Source organism: Lithobates pipiens, unplaced genomic scaffold, assembly GCF_037356315.1.
Source record: "Lithobates pipiens isolate NorthernLeopardFrog02 unplaced genomic scaffold, aLitPip1_a1.2 Scaffold_3, whole genome shotgun sequence".
Lineage (NCBI taxonomy): Eukaryota > Metazoa > Chordata > Amphibia > Anura > Ranidae > Lithobates > Lithobates pipiens.
This window is the reverse complement of record NW_027507790.1, coordinates 5709802-5727273: the sequence shown is the minus strand read 5'-3', so window position 1 is coordinate 5727273 and position 17472 is coordinate 5709802. Positions and strand designations below refer to the sequence as shown.

Genomic DNA, 17472 nt, shown 5'->3' with positions numbered 1-17472 from the left:
ATCCTCCACATGGCGCTGCATATCTCTCAGGAGCAAATGGTGTTCAGCCCCTTGCGTTTGGGTTTTGTGGACCGCAATTTTGGTTTCTTGTATCTCCTCTTCAGCCATCTCCACCCTGTCCGCAAGGTGCTTAAGGCCCGAGTGGAGCGTTTGTATTTCCGCCCGACACGTGGATTTGACATCTTCAATCAGTTGTTTAAAATCCTCTTTAGTAGGGATCGCTTGTAAGTATAGTTGCCACTGAGGGTACGGTGGTGTTGTGGTCATGTCTCCCGGGTCGTCCCGGTCTGTGTGATGACGTGGCGACAGTGGTCTAGGGTCCACGGGGCCTGCAGTACGTGAGGGGGGGGCATGCTCAGGGAGAGAATCCCAGACCCCCGGCCACTCTGAAGCACGGGCCAAGGGAGGTGGCTGGTGTCGTCCCCTGGTATCCTGGGGTGGAAGGGCTGCGGACCCCCCCGGATAAGCCGTCATCCCTGGTCGTTCCCCGCAATCACGTGGGGGGGAGGGGTGCCCCGAGGTGCCCAGCCTCTGGGACTTAGGTGGGGGCGACCCCGAGTCAGGGTTCAGCAGGGGTCCGTCCATTCCCCCGGGCCCCCGGTACGCCCAGATCAGGGGCTCCTCAGGGGGGGGGAGGGCAGGAAAGTCCTCGGCTGCAAAAGAGAGGGGGGACCCCTCGGACCCAGCACTGGAGTCCGGGGGCGTCCGGAGCAGCCTGGGCAAGGCCAGTGAGCACTGAGTGTCCGGAGGTGGGGGGGACCTACTGCCAGAGGGCCCCAGGCCTAGTCCACCCCCCTCCCTGATCTGTCCAGTCCCGCTCAGAAACTCCTCGCCGGCGTCTAAAGCCGCGGACGTGCGGTGGGGGGACTGCGGTGCTGTGCAGCATGGGGTTAGAGAGGGTCCCAGGGAGGGCCTGGTCTTGTGCCCTGGCGGCGGCGTGGTAGGCCGCAGGCCTAGCTGGGCGGCCTCGGAGGCGGGCGGGACCGGGGTTTGACTCACCGCACCGAAGGCCTCCGGGCCCGGGGATGTCATCTGCGGTGGTCCTCGATCCCTCGGTCCGTGCTGGATGTGCGGATGGGCCCTGCGGGCTGGAGAAGGAGCCCGCGCCGGCGCGGCTGCGGCCGCCGGCGCCATTTTGGGAGGTCCGTCGGTCGGGAGCTCCGTCGTGGAAAAGAAGGACCGGAGGTCCGTGGCAGTGCCCAACGACGGTGCGGGAGGTCCCCTGGAGCTGGAGGACCGTGTGGCCCTAGATTTCCCCATCGGATGGAGCTGGATTCTCCCCTTAGGTGCGGTATAGCTGAGGCTGGTGGGAGAGCAGGAGACTTAGGCTGCCATCCGGGTCGACTTCCGGTCACGCCCCCCTATGCAAATGTTCTTAGTACCACATGCTACAAACCAAGGTTTGCTGGATAGAGGAGAGCTTATCCTGGGTTGGTCTACATTTTTTTTGTTTGCCAGTGTCCAATCTTCCTGTAGGATGCAGTTTAACCCCAACAGTATCTGTATTCTTGTGCCCCTCAGTAGACTTCAAGAAAATAACTTTATAGAGTACAAAAAACCTATTACCGTACTTTCCATCTCTGTTCTGATTAATCATTTCAACAGTCTTTGTTTTGTTTAAAAATTTACACACCATAACATCCTATTTCTAAAACGTGTCTCTTTCCTTCTTATTTAATCTTGTCAGTCAGTTACAGGCACCTGTTCTTTGTGATTATATTTATCCAATTAGATTTATTTAGTTTTAGTATGTTTTATGATGCAATTTATTGGATCCGCTTGACAATTGGATTGCTTAATCTAGATAAAAAAAAAAGCAATGGGTAATTTTATTAATGTCTAACCACTGCCTACAGTATTGTCCTCTGCTAATGAAGATTTAGATCAGGCTTTACTGATTTTAGAAGAAATTTGTGGTGTCTGGAGGCAGTGATGGACATATTTATCAAACAAACTGCTCATTAGAGATTTGGATTTCAACAGATTATCACATTAGTATGATAAAGTCGTTTCCGTTCTCTGTCTTTTCCATGTGAAACTAGTTTCATTGTATGCTGCCATAATTCTAGGAGCATTTATTTTTTTACAATTTGTAAAGTTTTGTGCATTTCAGAGTTGCTTTTAATTTAGCTCTTGTGGTGAAAAATCATTGTTTTCAATGTAGACGTTTGCTCAAAATAGAAGTAGAGTAAAACAAAGCCTTTAAAAAATAACACTCATGTACAGTGCCTTGAAAAAGTATTCATACCCCTTGAAATGTTCCACATTTTGTCATGTTACAGCCAAAAATTTTAATGTATTTTATTGGGATTTTATGTGATAATTGAAAAGTGGAAGGAAACTTATAAATGGTTTTCCAAATTTACAAATATCTGAAAAGTGTGGCATGCATTTGCCCCCTTTACTGTGATACCCCTAACTGAAATGTAGTGGAACCAATTGCCTTTATAAGTCACCTACTTAGTAAATGGAACCCACCTGTGTGTAATTTAATCTCCGTACAAATACAGCAGTTCTGTGACATCCTCAGAGGCTTGTTAGAGAAACTTAGCAAACAAACATCGTGAAGGCCAAGGAACACACCAGACAGGTCAGGGATACATTTGTGGAGAAGTTTAAAGCTGGGTTAGGCTATAAATAAAAATATCCCACACTTAAACATCTTTCGGAGCACTGTATAAGCCATCATCTGAAAATGGAAAGAGAATGGCACAACTGCACACCAACAAAGATATGGCCATCCACCTAAACTTGGAGGCTGGGCAAAGAGCATTAATCAGAGAAGCAGCAAAGAGGCCCATGGTGACTCTGGAGGAGCTGCAGAGATCCACAGCTCAGGTGGGAGAATCTGTCCACAGGACAACTATTAGTCCTTCACTCCACAAATCTGGTTTTGAAAGGGCAACAAGAAGAAAGCCATGGTTGAAAGCCATAAGAAATCCTGCTGGCAGTTGGTGATAAGCCATGTGGGGGGGGGGGGGGGGGGGCAGCAAACATGTGGCAGAAGGTGCTCTGGTCAAATGAGATCAAAATTAAACTTTTTGACCTAAAAGCAAAACGCTATGTGTGGTGGAAAACCAACAGCGCATATCACCCTGAACACACCATCCCCACTGGGTGGTGGCAGCATTATGTTTTGGGGATGCTCTTTCTTCAGCAGGGACAGGGAAGCTGGTCAGAGTTGATGAGACGATGGATGGAACCAAATACAGGGCAATCTTAGGCCGCGTACACACGGGCGGACTGTTCGCCCAACCTTGTCCGCTGAACAGTGTTTGGGCGGACAGTCCGCTCGTGTGTGGGCTTTCAGCGGACAGTTTCAGCGGACAGTTGGACGGACAAAGTCTTTCGGAAATTCCGAAAAACTGTCCGCTGAAACTGTGTTTGAGCGAACAGTCCGCCCGTGTGTGGGCTTGTCCGCTGTACTTTCGAAATGAGCGGACTGTTCCCGCTCGGAAAGTCCGCCCATTTCGAGCGCGTGTACAGGTAGGCGGGGCCCGCGAAGGAGACGTCGCGGGCTCCGCCGCCTGGAATGGGCTTAAAGGGGAACCCCAACGCCGAAAAAAATCGGCGTGGGGGTTCCCCCCAAGTCCACACCAGACCCTTGTCCGAGCACGCTACCCGGCCGGCCAGGAAAGGGGGGCGAGCGAGCGCGCCCCCCCTCCTGAGCCGTACCAGGCCGCGTGCCCTCAACATGGGGGGGTGCCTTGGGGAAGGGGGGGGCCGCGCGGCCCCCCCACCCCAAAGCACCTTGTCCCCATGTTGATGAGGACAAGGGCCTCTTCCCGACAACCCTGGCCGTTGGTTGTCGGGGTCTGCGGGCGGGGGGCTTATCGGAATCCGGGAGCCCCCTTTAAGAAGGGGGCCCCCGGATACCGGCCCCCCACCCTATGTGAATGAGTATGGGGTACAATGTACCCCTACCCATTCACCTGTGAAATAAAGTACAAATAAAAACACAACACAGGGGGAAAAAATATTTTATTGCACAGCCGGGGGTCTTCCGTCTTCGGGGGTCTTCTCGCCGGACTCCTCCGCTATGTGTGTGTAGCTCTTTTGCCAGCGGAGGAGTCCGGCTTTCTTCCTCCCCGCCGCCGGCCTCTTCTCCCGACTTCGGGGGTCTTGTCCCCCTCTTCGGTTCTTCTGCCGGGCCACCGCGCCTGGTCCGGTGGCCCGGTCTTCTGTCGCCGTCTTCCGTTCTTCTGTCGCCGCCTTCGGTTCTTCTGCCGGGCCACCGCGCCTTCTTGTAGCTCTTTTACAGGCGGTGGCCCGGTCTTCTGTCGCCGTCGCCGCCTTCCGTTCGTGTTCTTCTTCTTGTTCTTCTTGTTCTTCTCCAGGCGATGTTGACTCGACGAGCTCTCCGGCCGGAATGCCGGGGACGCGCTGTGCGGTCACTTATATAGTGACAATGGGGCGGGGTCACATGGTATATGTCACATGGGTTGGTCACATGGGTTGATGTCACATGGGGACTATGACATCGTAAGGGGGCGGGGTCACCATGTGACATCAACCCATGTGACATATACCATGTGACCCCGCCCCATTGTCACTATATAAGTCACAGCGCAGGGCGGCTCTGGCATTCCGGCCGGAGGGAGCGACGTGTCAACATCGCCTGGAGAAGAACAAGAAGAACAAGAAGAAGAACACGAACGGAAGGCGGCGACGGCGACAGAAGACCGGGCCACCGCCTGTAAAAGAGCTACAAGAAGGCGCGGTGGCCCGGCAGAAGAACCGAAGGCGGCGACAGAAGAACGGAAGACGGCGACAGAAGACCGGGCCACCGGACCAGGCGCGGTGGCCCGGCAGAAGAACCGAAGAGGGGGACAAGACCCCCGAAGTCGGGAGAAGAGGCCGGCGGCGGGGAGGAAGAAAGCCGGACTCCTCCGCTGGCAAAAGAGCTACACACACATAGCGGAGGAGTCCGGCGAGAAGACCCCCGAAGACGGAAGACCCCCGGCTGTGCAATAAAATATTTTTTCCCCCTGTGTTGTGTTTTTATTTGTACTTTATTTCACAGGTGAATGGGTAGGGGTACATTGTACCCCATACTCATTCACATAGGGTGGGGGGCCGGTATCCGGGGGCCCCCTTCTTAAAGGGGGCTCCCGGATTCCGATAAGCCCCCCGCCCGCAGACCCCGACAACCAACGGCCAGGGTTGTCGGGAAGAGGCCCTTGTCCTCATCAACATGGGGACAAGGTGCTTTGGGGTGGGGGGGCCGCGCGGCCCCCCCCTTCCCCAAGGCACCCCCCCATGTTGAGGGCACGCGGCCTGGTACGGCTCAGGAGGGGGGGCGCGCTCGCTCGCCCCCCTTTCCTGGCCGGCCGGGTAGCGTGCTCGGACAAGGGTCTGGTGTGGACTTGGGGGGAACCCCCACGCCGATTTTTTTCGGCGTTGGGGTTCCCCTTTAAGCCCATTCCAGGCGGCGGAGCCCGCGACGTCTCCTTCGCGGGCCCCGCCTACCTGTACACGCGCTCGAAATGGGCGGATTTGCCTCCTCCTTACGTGGGCGAGTCCGTTCATTTCAAAAGTTGAGCGAACTGTTTGCCCAACCTTGTTCGTCAAACAGTCCGCTCGTGTGTGGGCAAGTCCGCTCATGCAAATTTTGAGCGGACTGTTTGACAAACTGTTTGCCGAACAAGGTTGGGCAAACAGTCCGCGCGTGTGTACGCGGCCTTAGAAGACCTGTTAGACTCTGCAAAAGACTTGAGACTGGGGCAGATGTTCACCTTCCAGCAGGACAACGACTCTAAACATTCAGTTGGAGTTGCAATGGAATGGTTTAGATCAAAGCATATTCGTGTGGTGGAATGGCCCAGTCAAAGTCCAGACCTAAATCCAATTGAGAATTTGTGGTAAGACTTGAAAGCCCAATAAAATACATTTATGCTTTTGTTTTTAACCTGACAGAATGTGGAAAATGTCAAGGGGTTTGAATACTTTTTCAAGGCACTGTGTTAATCTGTGTATTGCCAGGTTAGCACTGTAGTTCTGCAGAATCCAGTGACTTCTAAGCTTCCTGCATATTCTACTCTAGTGGCAAGTCATAGCTTTACTTAAATTTTTTTGTGGATTTTTTAATCTAAAAAACAAAGTTAGCTTTGCCTCCCTGTTCTTTTTATTCATGAAAATCCATTGAATTTAATTCCATTTTATCAGCCTAGTAATGTCACCACCTTGGCAGTCGCTATTTAGTGTGTGCACTATTTTGTATTGGCAACTTAGAGTGATCAAAAAAATTCTTGCAGTGCCAGCCGGTCGCAGTGAGTATCATCGGATACAGCAGCAGCTAGAATCTGAAAAATTCCCTCCACTCTTTCCTGGAAAGCCACCTAGAGCTTTTCATGAACTGAACCGAGAAGAGCAGGCAAAATATGAGAAGAAACGGCTTGCTGGTGAGTAGACAACATAATTACACAAGAGTAACATAATTCTGTGTATATGTATGTGTGTGTGTGTATATGTATGTGTGTGTGTGTGTGTATATATATATATATATATATATATATATATATATATATATATTAAATTAATCGGTAGGTTAATGTTACCAATTCTTTATTTTCATTTTTTTTCAGATTATTGCAGAAAAGCCTACAAGAAGATTCGTGTCACAAGACTGGAAGATCGTGTAACCACCATTTGCCAGCGGGAGAACTCATTCTACGTAGATACTGTGCGAGCTTTTAGAGATCGCAGATATGAGTTCAAGGGACTACACAAGGTGTGTAAGAATGGAAATGCGTTATTCGTCCTTCATATGTAATATTGTGCTGCCTTTTGCTACGTAAGATGGTAAATCTCACAACTCAAATACTGCTATACAAAGGTGTGGAAGAAGAAATTGTCTGCTGCCTTTGAGAGTGGAGATGCTGCTGAAGTGAAGAGATGCAAGAACATGGAGATCCTTTATGAATCACTACAGTTGGCTCACAAGTGCATTTTAAACTCCTTCTATGGATATGTCATGCGTAAAGGGTATGTTTTGAGGGAAACTATTTGCTGGAGGAGGGTTTTTTTTATGTAGCAGTAAATGACCAAAAAGATTTATTTATGCTGTACAATTAACATCATGAAGACTTATTTATTTAATTTTATTCAGGGCTCGGTGGTACTCTATGGAAATGGCTGGCATTGTGTGCTATACAGGTGCTAATATTATCACACAGGCTCGAGAGCTGGTTGAACAGATAGGGTAAGTCCCATGCCCTGCTCCCTTCACCCCCACCCTCTTGGTTTTGTGTGCAATTTATTTTCTTTGCTTTTTGTTAAATAATACTGCACTATGGGGTATGAATATCTTGCCTGCCTATTTAATAGATACTTCTAGATTTGGGAGCTTGGGTCTGGGCTATAGCAACCAGAAAATGGTTTTTAGCTTAATGCCCAAATCTGTGGCACATTAGAGTGCAGTTATATGCAGAGTACTATATAAGATATATTACCTAAAATCACCTTGGACGTCAATATTTATGTTTTAGGCAACATTTAGAGTAAAGTATGCTTAAAGTGGTGTTAAACAAAAATGTACTATTGCAGCTTACCATTTCTTGGATGTGGTGGCTTTATTAGTTTTGTTTTTTTCCAGACTTTTTTTCCCTTTTAACCTGGTGATCTGGCTAGTTTTTCAACTTTAACTGACCAAGCTGTCCAGACAAAACAGCAGTTGGAGAGTTGAGGCAAGCCACTTACATCCCATCTATTCCCAGCATTCCTCCGTTCTTTGCTTGTCATAGGAGGATGCACACCTTTTTATCTGCAGCTATCTGGACTGGCAGATCCTCGGCAATAGCTTTGGCAGCTGGTCCCTGCTGGAATGGACTATTGCATGGCTAGCCATAAATGTGATCTTCAAGTGCTACAGTAGGCTCTGCATTGTGACATCTCCCAGACATATGTTTTACTGTGCTAGCCATGGACCATTTTGACACTGCCCCTGGTGTGTGACCCTGTCTCAGAACGCTCACTTTGTGAGCAGTTCGTTTGGGCTGAGCACTGTGAACAACCTGGTTACTGAGGCCACTGGTCCCCATTTGAAAATCACTGATTCTGCTGGGTTACTGCAGGAGGGGTCAATGCTGAGTGCTGAAGTCACCTTTAAGTGGAGTGTCTGCTTTATCCTTGATTCATCTCTGCTGCCCACCTACAGTGTCCTGGTCACTGTCAACCTCCTGGACTTTCTCCTGCCACCACATTGAGTATTCAAGGTCTGGCCTTGTACCCTGAGCTATGTTGCCCCTGCCTTGCAACATATCAAGTAAGACCAAAACAATTCCATAGCTTAACTCGCCTACCAGTCTGCTGACCAACCAAATTAACCTGTCTAACTGTCTGTTAAAAGCAGGGGTTTAGTTAGCACACATTTGCAAACGCATGTGAAAGCTGCAGGGCCTCATCATGGCACCCTGTGTTGCTTGCAGTCCTAACACTACAAATTTATAAGTGTCTCCACAGTGGAAGCACATGCATGGAATGGATAGATGTGAGACAGATGAGCCTGGAGGCTGCCCAAGCCCCCTTAAAGGAACAGGAGCACACTGGACACCCAGCAAGAGCGCAGTGGCAGCAAAGGTGCCCAGTGTGTCCCTGGACCATATATACAAACAGTAATAAAAACTGGCCACTGCCCACACCCATAGCTGGCCTTCACAGTAAGGAGCACATGGAGGGCATATACATGCAAGACAAAAACAATTCCATAGCTCAGCTCACCAACCAGTTTGCTGACCAACCAAATTAACCTGTCTAACCATCTTTTAAAAGCAGGGGTTTAGTTAGCACACATTTGCAAATGCATCTGAAAGCTGCAAGGCCTCGTCACGGCACCCTGTGTTGCCTGCAGTCCTAACACTACAAATTTATAAGTTTCTCCACACACATCAACCCTTGGGCTGCAGAATTGGCTTGCAAAAAGTACCTGCTTTGCATACCTTTTGAGATCATCCCTTTTGAAACTTTCCAGGACTCCTTATCGAGGATATCACCAGGGCAATAGTACCCATCTGCCCCAACCTAAAAAGGCTAGGTCTTAACTCAGGAAGGCTTGTTTCTCCTTTGGTCTATTCATTATTCCCAAGCCTAGTACTCAGATAAGTCTTCCTCAGCATGAAGGAGCTCCCCCCCCCACTTTTAAAAAGTAGGGGGGCATCTGTTATGCTGGCTGTCCAAATATCTGCAAAGGCTATCCAGATGCTGTGGGGGGGGGGGGGGGGGGAGGAGGTGGTTTCCAGGGGCTACAAGCTGGAATTCGCTTTTGGCCCCTTTTCATGGTTCACGTCTTCTAACCTGTCTGCGTCACCGCACAAGTTTTAAGATCTCCATACAGCCTTTGCAGGTCTTCTCGAACAAAGGGTTATCTCTCATTTACCTGAACCTGAATAGTTTCAGGGTTTCTGCTCCAACTGGTTTACAGGTCCCATGCTCAAGAGGTATCTCTCCCATCTTGGATCTTGGGGGACAAAGGGCATCTGCCATACATTCTATTGTTCGCCCCTCGAGTGTTTTCCCCCAGTACCCGCTTGCAATGTTTAAATGGCTTCCCCACTGTAGGATATCTAGACAGCTTCCTACTGAGGGAAGAGTCTGCAGGTCAGACTTTGCAAAGGCTTGGCTTGTTTCTCATCCTTCAGGAGTCAGAGCTGGGAATGACTCATTGCTTAGTATCTGGGTCCCCTTAGTCACAGCTCAAGCCATAGTTCTTCTTTAACATGAGAAACTAAACTCTCTGCTCCCAAACTAACACTTCAGGAATTGCCAACTTGCTTTCTCATGAGCCTACTGTCAGTCTCAGAACTCCTTCAAAGCAGTCGTATTTGCGCTGTTCAAATTCAGGCACTTACAACTCAAAATCCTTTCATGGTGGGACAAGTCAGCTAAATTGCCAATTCTTCCAATTTCTTGGAAGGTCCTCACCATGGTTGCCGGCCTGTCGGACTGGGAAGAAATAGTTAACGGTTGTTGGTACGGGGGACTTGGGCATCAGCGGAATCTTGTCTCCTGATAAATATTCTGTAAGTTTAGGCAATTTGATTTTCCCTGCAACTCTGGTTTCCCCATCTGGCCACCTAATCAATATTCAGTTGGGTCCGCACAATAGCAATGGCTTACGTCAACCATCAGGGTGGAACCAACATTTTTTCCACAGTAATGCCCCGTACACACGAGCGGACTTATGTCCGACAGACTTCGAGAGGGGGTTCTGCCGGAGTTCCGACAGAGTTCTGCCGGACTTTTCGAATGAGCAGACTTGGCCACACACAATCACACCAAACTCGGACGGATTCGAACGTGATGACGTACGACTGGACTCGAATAAGGAAGTTCATAGCCAGTAGCTGCCCTAGCGTCCGTTTTAGTCCGTCCGGAATAGCATACACACGAGCGAATTTTTCGGTAGGAACTGGGTCCGGCGGAGTTCCGTCGGAAAAATTTGAAGCATGTTCCATTTTCTAAAGTCTGTCAGACTTTTGCAAATCAAAAGTCCGTTGCAGCCCACACACGATCGAAAAGTCTGACGGAATCATTCCGTCGGACTTTAGATGTTGAAAAGTCCGCTCGTGTGTACGGGGCTTAAGAGGTAGAAAGGATTTTGATCTGGGTTGATCTATACGTTTCAACCTTGTCCACCTTTTACAATCCAGGTGTGGACAATTTTTTGCTCAGTCAGGGGCACCTGAACCAGTGGGAATGGTCCTTACACATGAATGTATTCCAAGACCTGTGTTACAGGTGGGGAATGCCAGATGTGGACCTCCTGCTTCCACGTTCAACAACAAACTGGACAAGTTTGTCTCCAGGTGCCGAGATTCTCTGGCGAAAGCAGTAGATGCACTGGTGGTTTTGCGGGATGAGTGCACACTGATTGATCTATGTCTTTCCTCCCCTAATCCCCTAAATAAATCCTTATCTGCTTTTCAGGTTGGAGATGGGAGGGCATTTTGGCAAACCTCAGCTCTAGACTGGCCCAGGCAGATGTATTCCAACCTGATAGGTCTCCTGGCACATGTTCTTCCAGATCTTCTATTCCAGGGACTAGTTTACCACCCTGCTTCACAGTTGCTGGCTTTAATGGCATGGCTGTTTTAGCCTAGGATATTAAGGTACCATGGCATCTCTAAGCTGGTATCTCAACACACAGAATATAGATTTCTCAGCTATAATAAAAACTGCACCTCCCCCCTCTGGGAAATGCTAAATTGCTGTACCTTCTCCCTAGGTGTGTTGATTGTACAAAGAAAAAACATACAAAAAGGAAATCTTTTACATGGGCGATTGCCCCTCTATTCACATAGTGATTGTTTGTCACGATTTCAAATCCAATGCTTAAAGAATAAGTTCACCTTTGTAAAGAAAATACAAAAAAAAAACCAATAATAATAAATGCACATCTTTTCGCAACTAAAAAAGCAAACAAAAAAAAACACTTTTTTTTAACCACTTTCAGACCGGACCATTTTGCTGGTCAATGACCAGAGGACTTTTTACAAATTGGCACTGCGCTGCTTTAACTGGTAATTGCGCGGTCATGCAATGTTGTACCCAAACAAAATTTGCGTCCTTTTCTTCCCACAAATAGAGCTTTCTTTTGATGGTATTTGATTGCCTCTGCGATTTTTATTTTTTGCGATATAAACGTAAAAAGATCGCAAATTTTGAAAAAAAATGATATTTTCTACTTTTTGTTATTAGAAAAATCCAATAAACTCAATTTTAGTCATACATTTAGGCCAAAATGTATTTAGCCACATGTCTTTGGTAAAAAAAAAGTCAATAATTGTATATTTATTGGTTTGCGCAAAAGTTGTCACATCTACAAACTAAGGTAAGTTTTCTGGAATTTACGCAGCTTTTAGTTTACGACTGCCTATCTCATTTCTTGAGGTGCTAAAATGGCAGGGCAGTACAAAACCCCCCCAAATGACCCCATTTTGGAAAGTAGACCCCCTAAGGAAATTGATAAGTGGCATGTTGAGCCCATTGAATATTTTATTTTTTTGCCTCAAGCGATTGAATAATGACAAAAAAAAAAATTTTTTTTTTTTTTACACAAAGTTGTCACTAAATGATATATTGCTCACACATGCTATGGGTATATGTGAAATGACACCCCAAAATAAATTCTGCTGCTTCTCCTGAGTACGGGGATACCACATATGTGGGACTTTTTGGGAGCCTAGCCGCGTACGGGGCCCCGAAAACCAAGCACCGCCTTCAGGCTTTCTAAGGGCGTAAATTTTTGAGTTCACTTCTCACTACCTATTACAGTTTTGAAGGCCATAAAATGCCAAGATGGCACAAAACCCCCACAAATGACCCCATTTTAGAAAGTAGACACCCCAAGCTATTTGCTGAGAGGCATGTTGAGTCCATGGAATATTTTATATTTTGCCACAAGTTGCGGGAAAATTACAAACTTTTTTTTTTTTTTTTCACAAAGTTGTCACTAAATGATATATTGCTCACGCATGCCATGGGCATATGTGAAATGACACCCCAAAATAAATTCTGCTGCTTCTCCTGAGTACGGGGATACCACATATGTGGGACTTTTTGGGAGCCTAGCCGCGTACGGGGCCCCGAAAACCAAGCACCGCCTTCAGGCTTTCTAAGGGCGTTACAGTTTTGAAGGCCATAAAATGCCAAGATGGCACAAACCCCCCCCAAATGACCCCATTTTGGAAAGTAGACACCCCTAAATTTAGGGGTACACTAGTGAGACTAGGTAATAAATGGCGGGTGCCCTGAAACTATAAAAAAATAACTAACCAACCAGCGTCACCTGTAACAGTTATATGGTGATCACTGGTGAAAGGGTTAACTAGGGGGCAATCAGGGGGCTTTATGCGGTAGTATATGGGGGTCCCTGGCGCTATAAAAAGCTGCGGCGAACCTAAATACCTACCTGCCTAACTAGCGTCACCTGTGACACTAATACAGCGATCAGAAAAATGATCGCTTATTAGGCTGGGTTCACACTGGAGCGATGCAGGAACGCCACGAATCCGCGGCGGGTTCCCGCATCGCATGCCTCCCGGCGGCAGTTCACACTGCCCTATGCGAACTGCTGGGAGTGTCAGTGAAATGTTAATGACACCCCCAGAACAGTTCGCATATCGCAGTGCGATCTGCAAACTCGGATCGCATGGTGTGAACACCCATGCGATCCGATTCTGCTGCGGGCCAAAAAAAGGGTCCCGTGCGAATTTGCGGCGGGTGCGATGCGAATTCAGCCATACTATCTGTATGGCTGAACTCGAATCGCACAGAGATCGGATGTGATTTGCACTGCAGTGCGGTGCGAATCACATTCGTTCTCATAAACCGCTGCAATGTGAACCCAGCCTTAGTGACACTGGCGACGGGGGGTGATCACGGGGTTAAACCTTTATTGGGGGGGTTAGGGGGGTACATTAGAACTAAAGGGGGCTAACCCTAACTGCCCTAACAGTTATTACAGTCACAAATGACACCAATGCAAAAAAAATAAAAATAAATGACATTGGTGTCACTGTGACTGGGGGGCAGGGGTAATTGGGGGGGTGATCGGGGGGGGTGTGAGTGTGCCTGGCATGTTCTACTGTGTAGTGACGTGTTGGTGCAACTCACCGATGCTCTCTCCTCGGTGTCGGAACGAAAAATACCGACACAGAGGAGAGAATACATCACTTCCTCTCCTGTGTTTACATTACAGGAGAGGAAGTGATGTCACGAACGATTTCTATTCGTCGGGAGCGATCGCGAGGGGGTGGCCATGAATGAATGGCCGCCCCCTCGTCCGGGATCGCTCCCGAACGAATACCGACCGCCGCAGGCACCGGGCCGGGGCCCGATCGGGCCCGCGGCAAGGCAGGGACGTACATGTAAGCCCTTATGCCTGCCCGTGCCATTCTGTCGACGTACATCGTCGTGCGGCGGTCGGGAAGTGGTTAAAGGAGCCTGTAAAGCATTGCATCAGATCAGCAGATTGCGGTTGAAAAGCAGGACTCCTGCAGACTTGCTGTGTAAGCTGTCTGATCGAATGAGCAGGCAGTTACATAATGACGGAACACCCTGGTAGTTCATTGATAACTACAAGACGACAGTTGCAAAGGCTGTCGGTACTTGTAGTTCTCACATTCACATTTTTCGCTGTCACAATTTAAAAAAGACACAGCCAAGCAGGGATAACAACTTTTTGGAAAGGAAGTAACTTGATAAAATGCTTTTTTTCCAGTTTGTTAATTTGTAAGGCTGTCTTTTGAATGTGATATGTTTCCTTGTGTTGCTCATTCAGGAGGCCACTTGAATTGGACACCGATGGGATCTGGTGTGTTTTGCCAAATAGCTTTCCTGAGAACTTTGTTATCAAATCCACAAATGCCAAAAAGCCAAAAGTGACAATATCCTACCCTGGAGCTATGCTTAATATCTTGGTGAAGGTGAGGTGCTTGTTGATGCCAGGTACATTTCATTAGAGAAGGATACTAGTATGCCACATTACTTAATTGTCTCTTCTCTTTTTAGGAAGGATTTACAAACCATCAGTACCAGGAACTGGTTGACCCAGCTAATCTGACCTATGTAACTCGTTCTGAGAATAGCATTTTCTTTGAAGTTGATGGGCCCTATCTAGCCATGATCCTTCCAGCATCCAAAGAGGAGGGGAAGAAGCTGAAGAAGAGGTAATTTAATTCAATGATCTCCTTTTAGTAGCAGGAAGTTCTTCTTTTTTCTTTTTTTTTTCTTTTTGGGGGGGGGGGGGGGGGGGTGTTCAAGCTTGGCATGGTGTCCACTTTAGCATTTGCAGTGGCAAGGCAGTATAGGAATGGCCAGAAGAGGGATTACTTTGATGCAGTTGGTCATCTTAAACATGTATTGCAATATATGAACTGAATATCCCTGTTTTTCATTGCATAGTTTGAGGGAAGGGGTGTAACAGTGTGCAGAGAGGGTCCATTCAGAATTTGCAAGCTTGTAACAAAATCCACCTTCTACATATGCAACATAGTCCCTTATTTTTATTTTTTTACTTTTTTCTTCAAATGTGGTTACTTTTTCTTAGATATGCTGTATTTAATGAGGATGGCTCGCTTGCTGAGCTCAAAGGTTTTGAAGTGAAACGTCGAGGTGAGCTTCAGCTAATCAAGATCTTCCAGTCATCCGTTTTTGAGGCGTTCCTCAAGGGCAATACACTAGAAGAAGTTTATGCATCTGTAGCTAAAGTTGCAGATTACTGGCTGGATGTTTTGTATAGCAAGGTGGGTGACACAGATTCCACTGTTATTACAATGCTGAAAATGTAACACTTTTATCCTTTAGGAAGTACTTGTATGTCCTTGGGTTGAAGTGGCTGCAACCATGATCCCAGTACCAACATTTTCGGCCAGCGATGGGCTTTAAAGGATAAGTTCACCTTTCACAACATGTTACACCTATATTTGGGGTGTAACATGTCATGAATGCACTGCCCCCGCACCTCCCTGATCCTCTCTGTGCCAGCTAGCGGGGGTTCTTCTCCACCCGCTAGCTGATGACAAAATTATAATTTTTTTAAACATTTTAAAAAGTGCCCATGCAGGGCTCTGCCCACCCGGGCCACATTATTCATTCACAGCACTCTGTGAATAAAAAAATACAAGGTCCAGCAGCCTTTGCGGCTGTCGGGTTGTAGTTTTCAATGCAATACCGCGGCGCTGTGATAGTTCAGTCATTCTTCCTGTCAGCATGTATTGGCTTTCTCATACGAGGAAGCAATTACACTGACAGGTCTGCAGCAGACCTGCATGGCATCAGCGATCTGCTAATCGCTGGTGCATTGCTTTTACAGGCTCCTGCAACAAAAGATAATGCACGTTTGTTTGTTTTTTTACCTGCAAAAAAAGTGCATTTGTTATTTTTTCTGAAAAGCTTAACTTCTCCTTTTTAATGTGGAAATGATACGAACGGCTCTACAACATCAGGCTCTATTGTGCGATTGGGGAGCCTGGGACTGCTGCTGCTTTATCCTGGTTGTGAAGTGCGAGAGAGGAGGAAGGTACAGCCTTACCTGCCTCCCATTTGATTTAAGAAACTAGAAGCAATAAGGAATTTGTCACTGATTACAAGCCGCTACTGGCTTGTAAAGCATCTGATCAAATGTATCTGTTTGATCAGATGACATGAAAAGGGCAAAGGAGAGATCTGGGGTCTCTCAGTAAAGAGTACTGGTCACTGTCCATGCTATCGCCAGGGATGTTGTTCATCCCTGGTGATGGCAATAAAGGTAAATGACCGTGTAAAAGTTTTCCGTAAAATAAAATAAAAAATTTAACTTGTTTGCAGGTCCTGTACGCATATGTAAACAGGTGATCACAACACATGTGAGGTATCGCTGTGAATGACTCAGTGAGAGAAAAAATTCTAGTGCCAGATCTCTTGTTTTAGCTCTAAACTGGTAACCTGTAACGACTTTTACAGCATCACCTATGGAGATCTTTAGATACTGCAGTGTGTCGCCATTCCACAGGTGTGTGTAATTCTTAAAGCGTGACATGTTGGGTATCTATTTACTTGGCATAACATCGTCTTTGATATGTTACAAAAAAATGGGTATTATAGCTGGATTGTGTGCACTAAAATTCATAAAAAAAAATTTTCCTGAAAAATTGCGTTTTTAAAAATATTTGTGCAAATATCATGCAACTTGAATTGCAACAGCCACCATTTTATTCTCCATGGTCTCTGCTTTGAAAATACATAATATTTTGGGAATACGAGTAATTTTCAATTTAAAAAAGCAGATTTTTACTTGTGTATATAAGAAGTGTCAGAATTGGCCCCAGTGGTTATACTGAATCTGTCAGCCACTGAAACCACTCAGATTTTGTGATGAAAAAAAATTATACGTGGCCAAGAAGCTTCCGAGTCCACCTTAACTCAGCAGCCAGACTTCTATTGGGTCCAAGTTCCGAGACATATCCAACATCCAATAGTTAAATGGACATATCTCAATGGTCAGTTGAGAGGCATGTGCATTGGATTGTGGGATGCTAATGAGTATGGCAGTGCTTTGGCTTAAAGTTCAGTCTGGGGTCTGCCAGCTCAGTGTGCCAAAGTTCTGGCAATCTTGGTCCCTGCCGCAAACAGCACAGCTGTCTATCTACAGTTAAAATGCTGGCGCCGGGAATCTGAAGGCTAGTGAAGAACTAGCCCAGTAGAGGACAGTGCTGGATCCTTGGACAGGTAAGTGTCCTGTTATTAGGTCAGCAGCTACAGGGTTTGTAGCTGTTGACTCAAATTTTTAAAAAATTTTTTTGCAGAGTGGAGAACCACTTTAAGCTGGCCATGCATAGATCAAAATTCAGACTGTTCAGCAGGGCAAAATTTTGATCCATGTATGTGCAGGCTGGTTGTACACAAATCGATCTATCAGCAGACGTGTGTACAACCAGCCTATTGGAACATTTTCTCTGCTAAAGTCGGCGGTGCTGATCAATGTATTTTGACAAC

General features: G+C 47.1%; 1 protein-coding gene across 1 annotated transcript in view; it reads left to right on the top strand.

Moving 5' to 3' along the window:
* The window catches only part of POLE (DNA polymerase epsilon, catalytic subunit), a 132514-nt gene that overhangs the window by 66105 nt on the left and 48937 nt on the right, over nt 1–17472 (top strand). Inside the window, exons 19-25 of the mRNA XM_077461194.1 lie at nt 6255–6401; nt 6585–6730; nt 6836–6984; nt 7109–7201; nt 14279–14423; nt 14509–14666; nt 15047–15242. Of these exons, the coding sequence (XP_077317320.1) occupies nt 6255–6401; nt 6585–6730; nt 6836–6984; nt 7109–7201; nt 14279–14423; nt 14509–14666; nt 15047–15242 (1034 nt within the window). The remainder of the gene's footprint in view (nt 1–6254; nt 6402–6584; nt 6731–6835; nt 6985–7108; nt 7202–14278; nt 14424–14508; nt 14667–15046; nt 15243–17472) is intronic.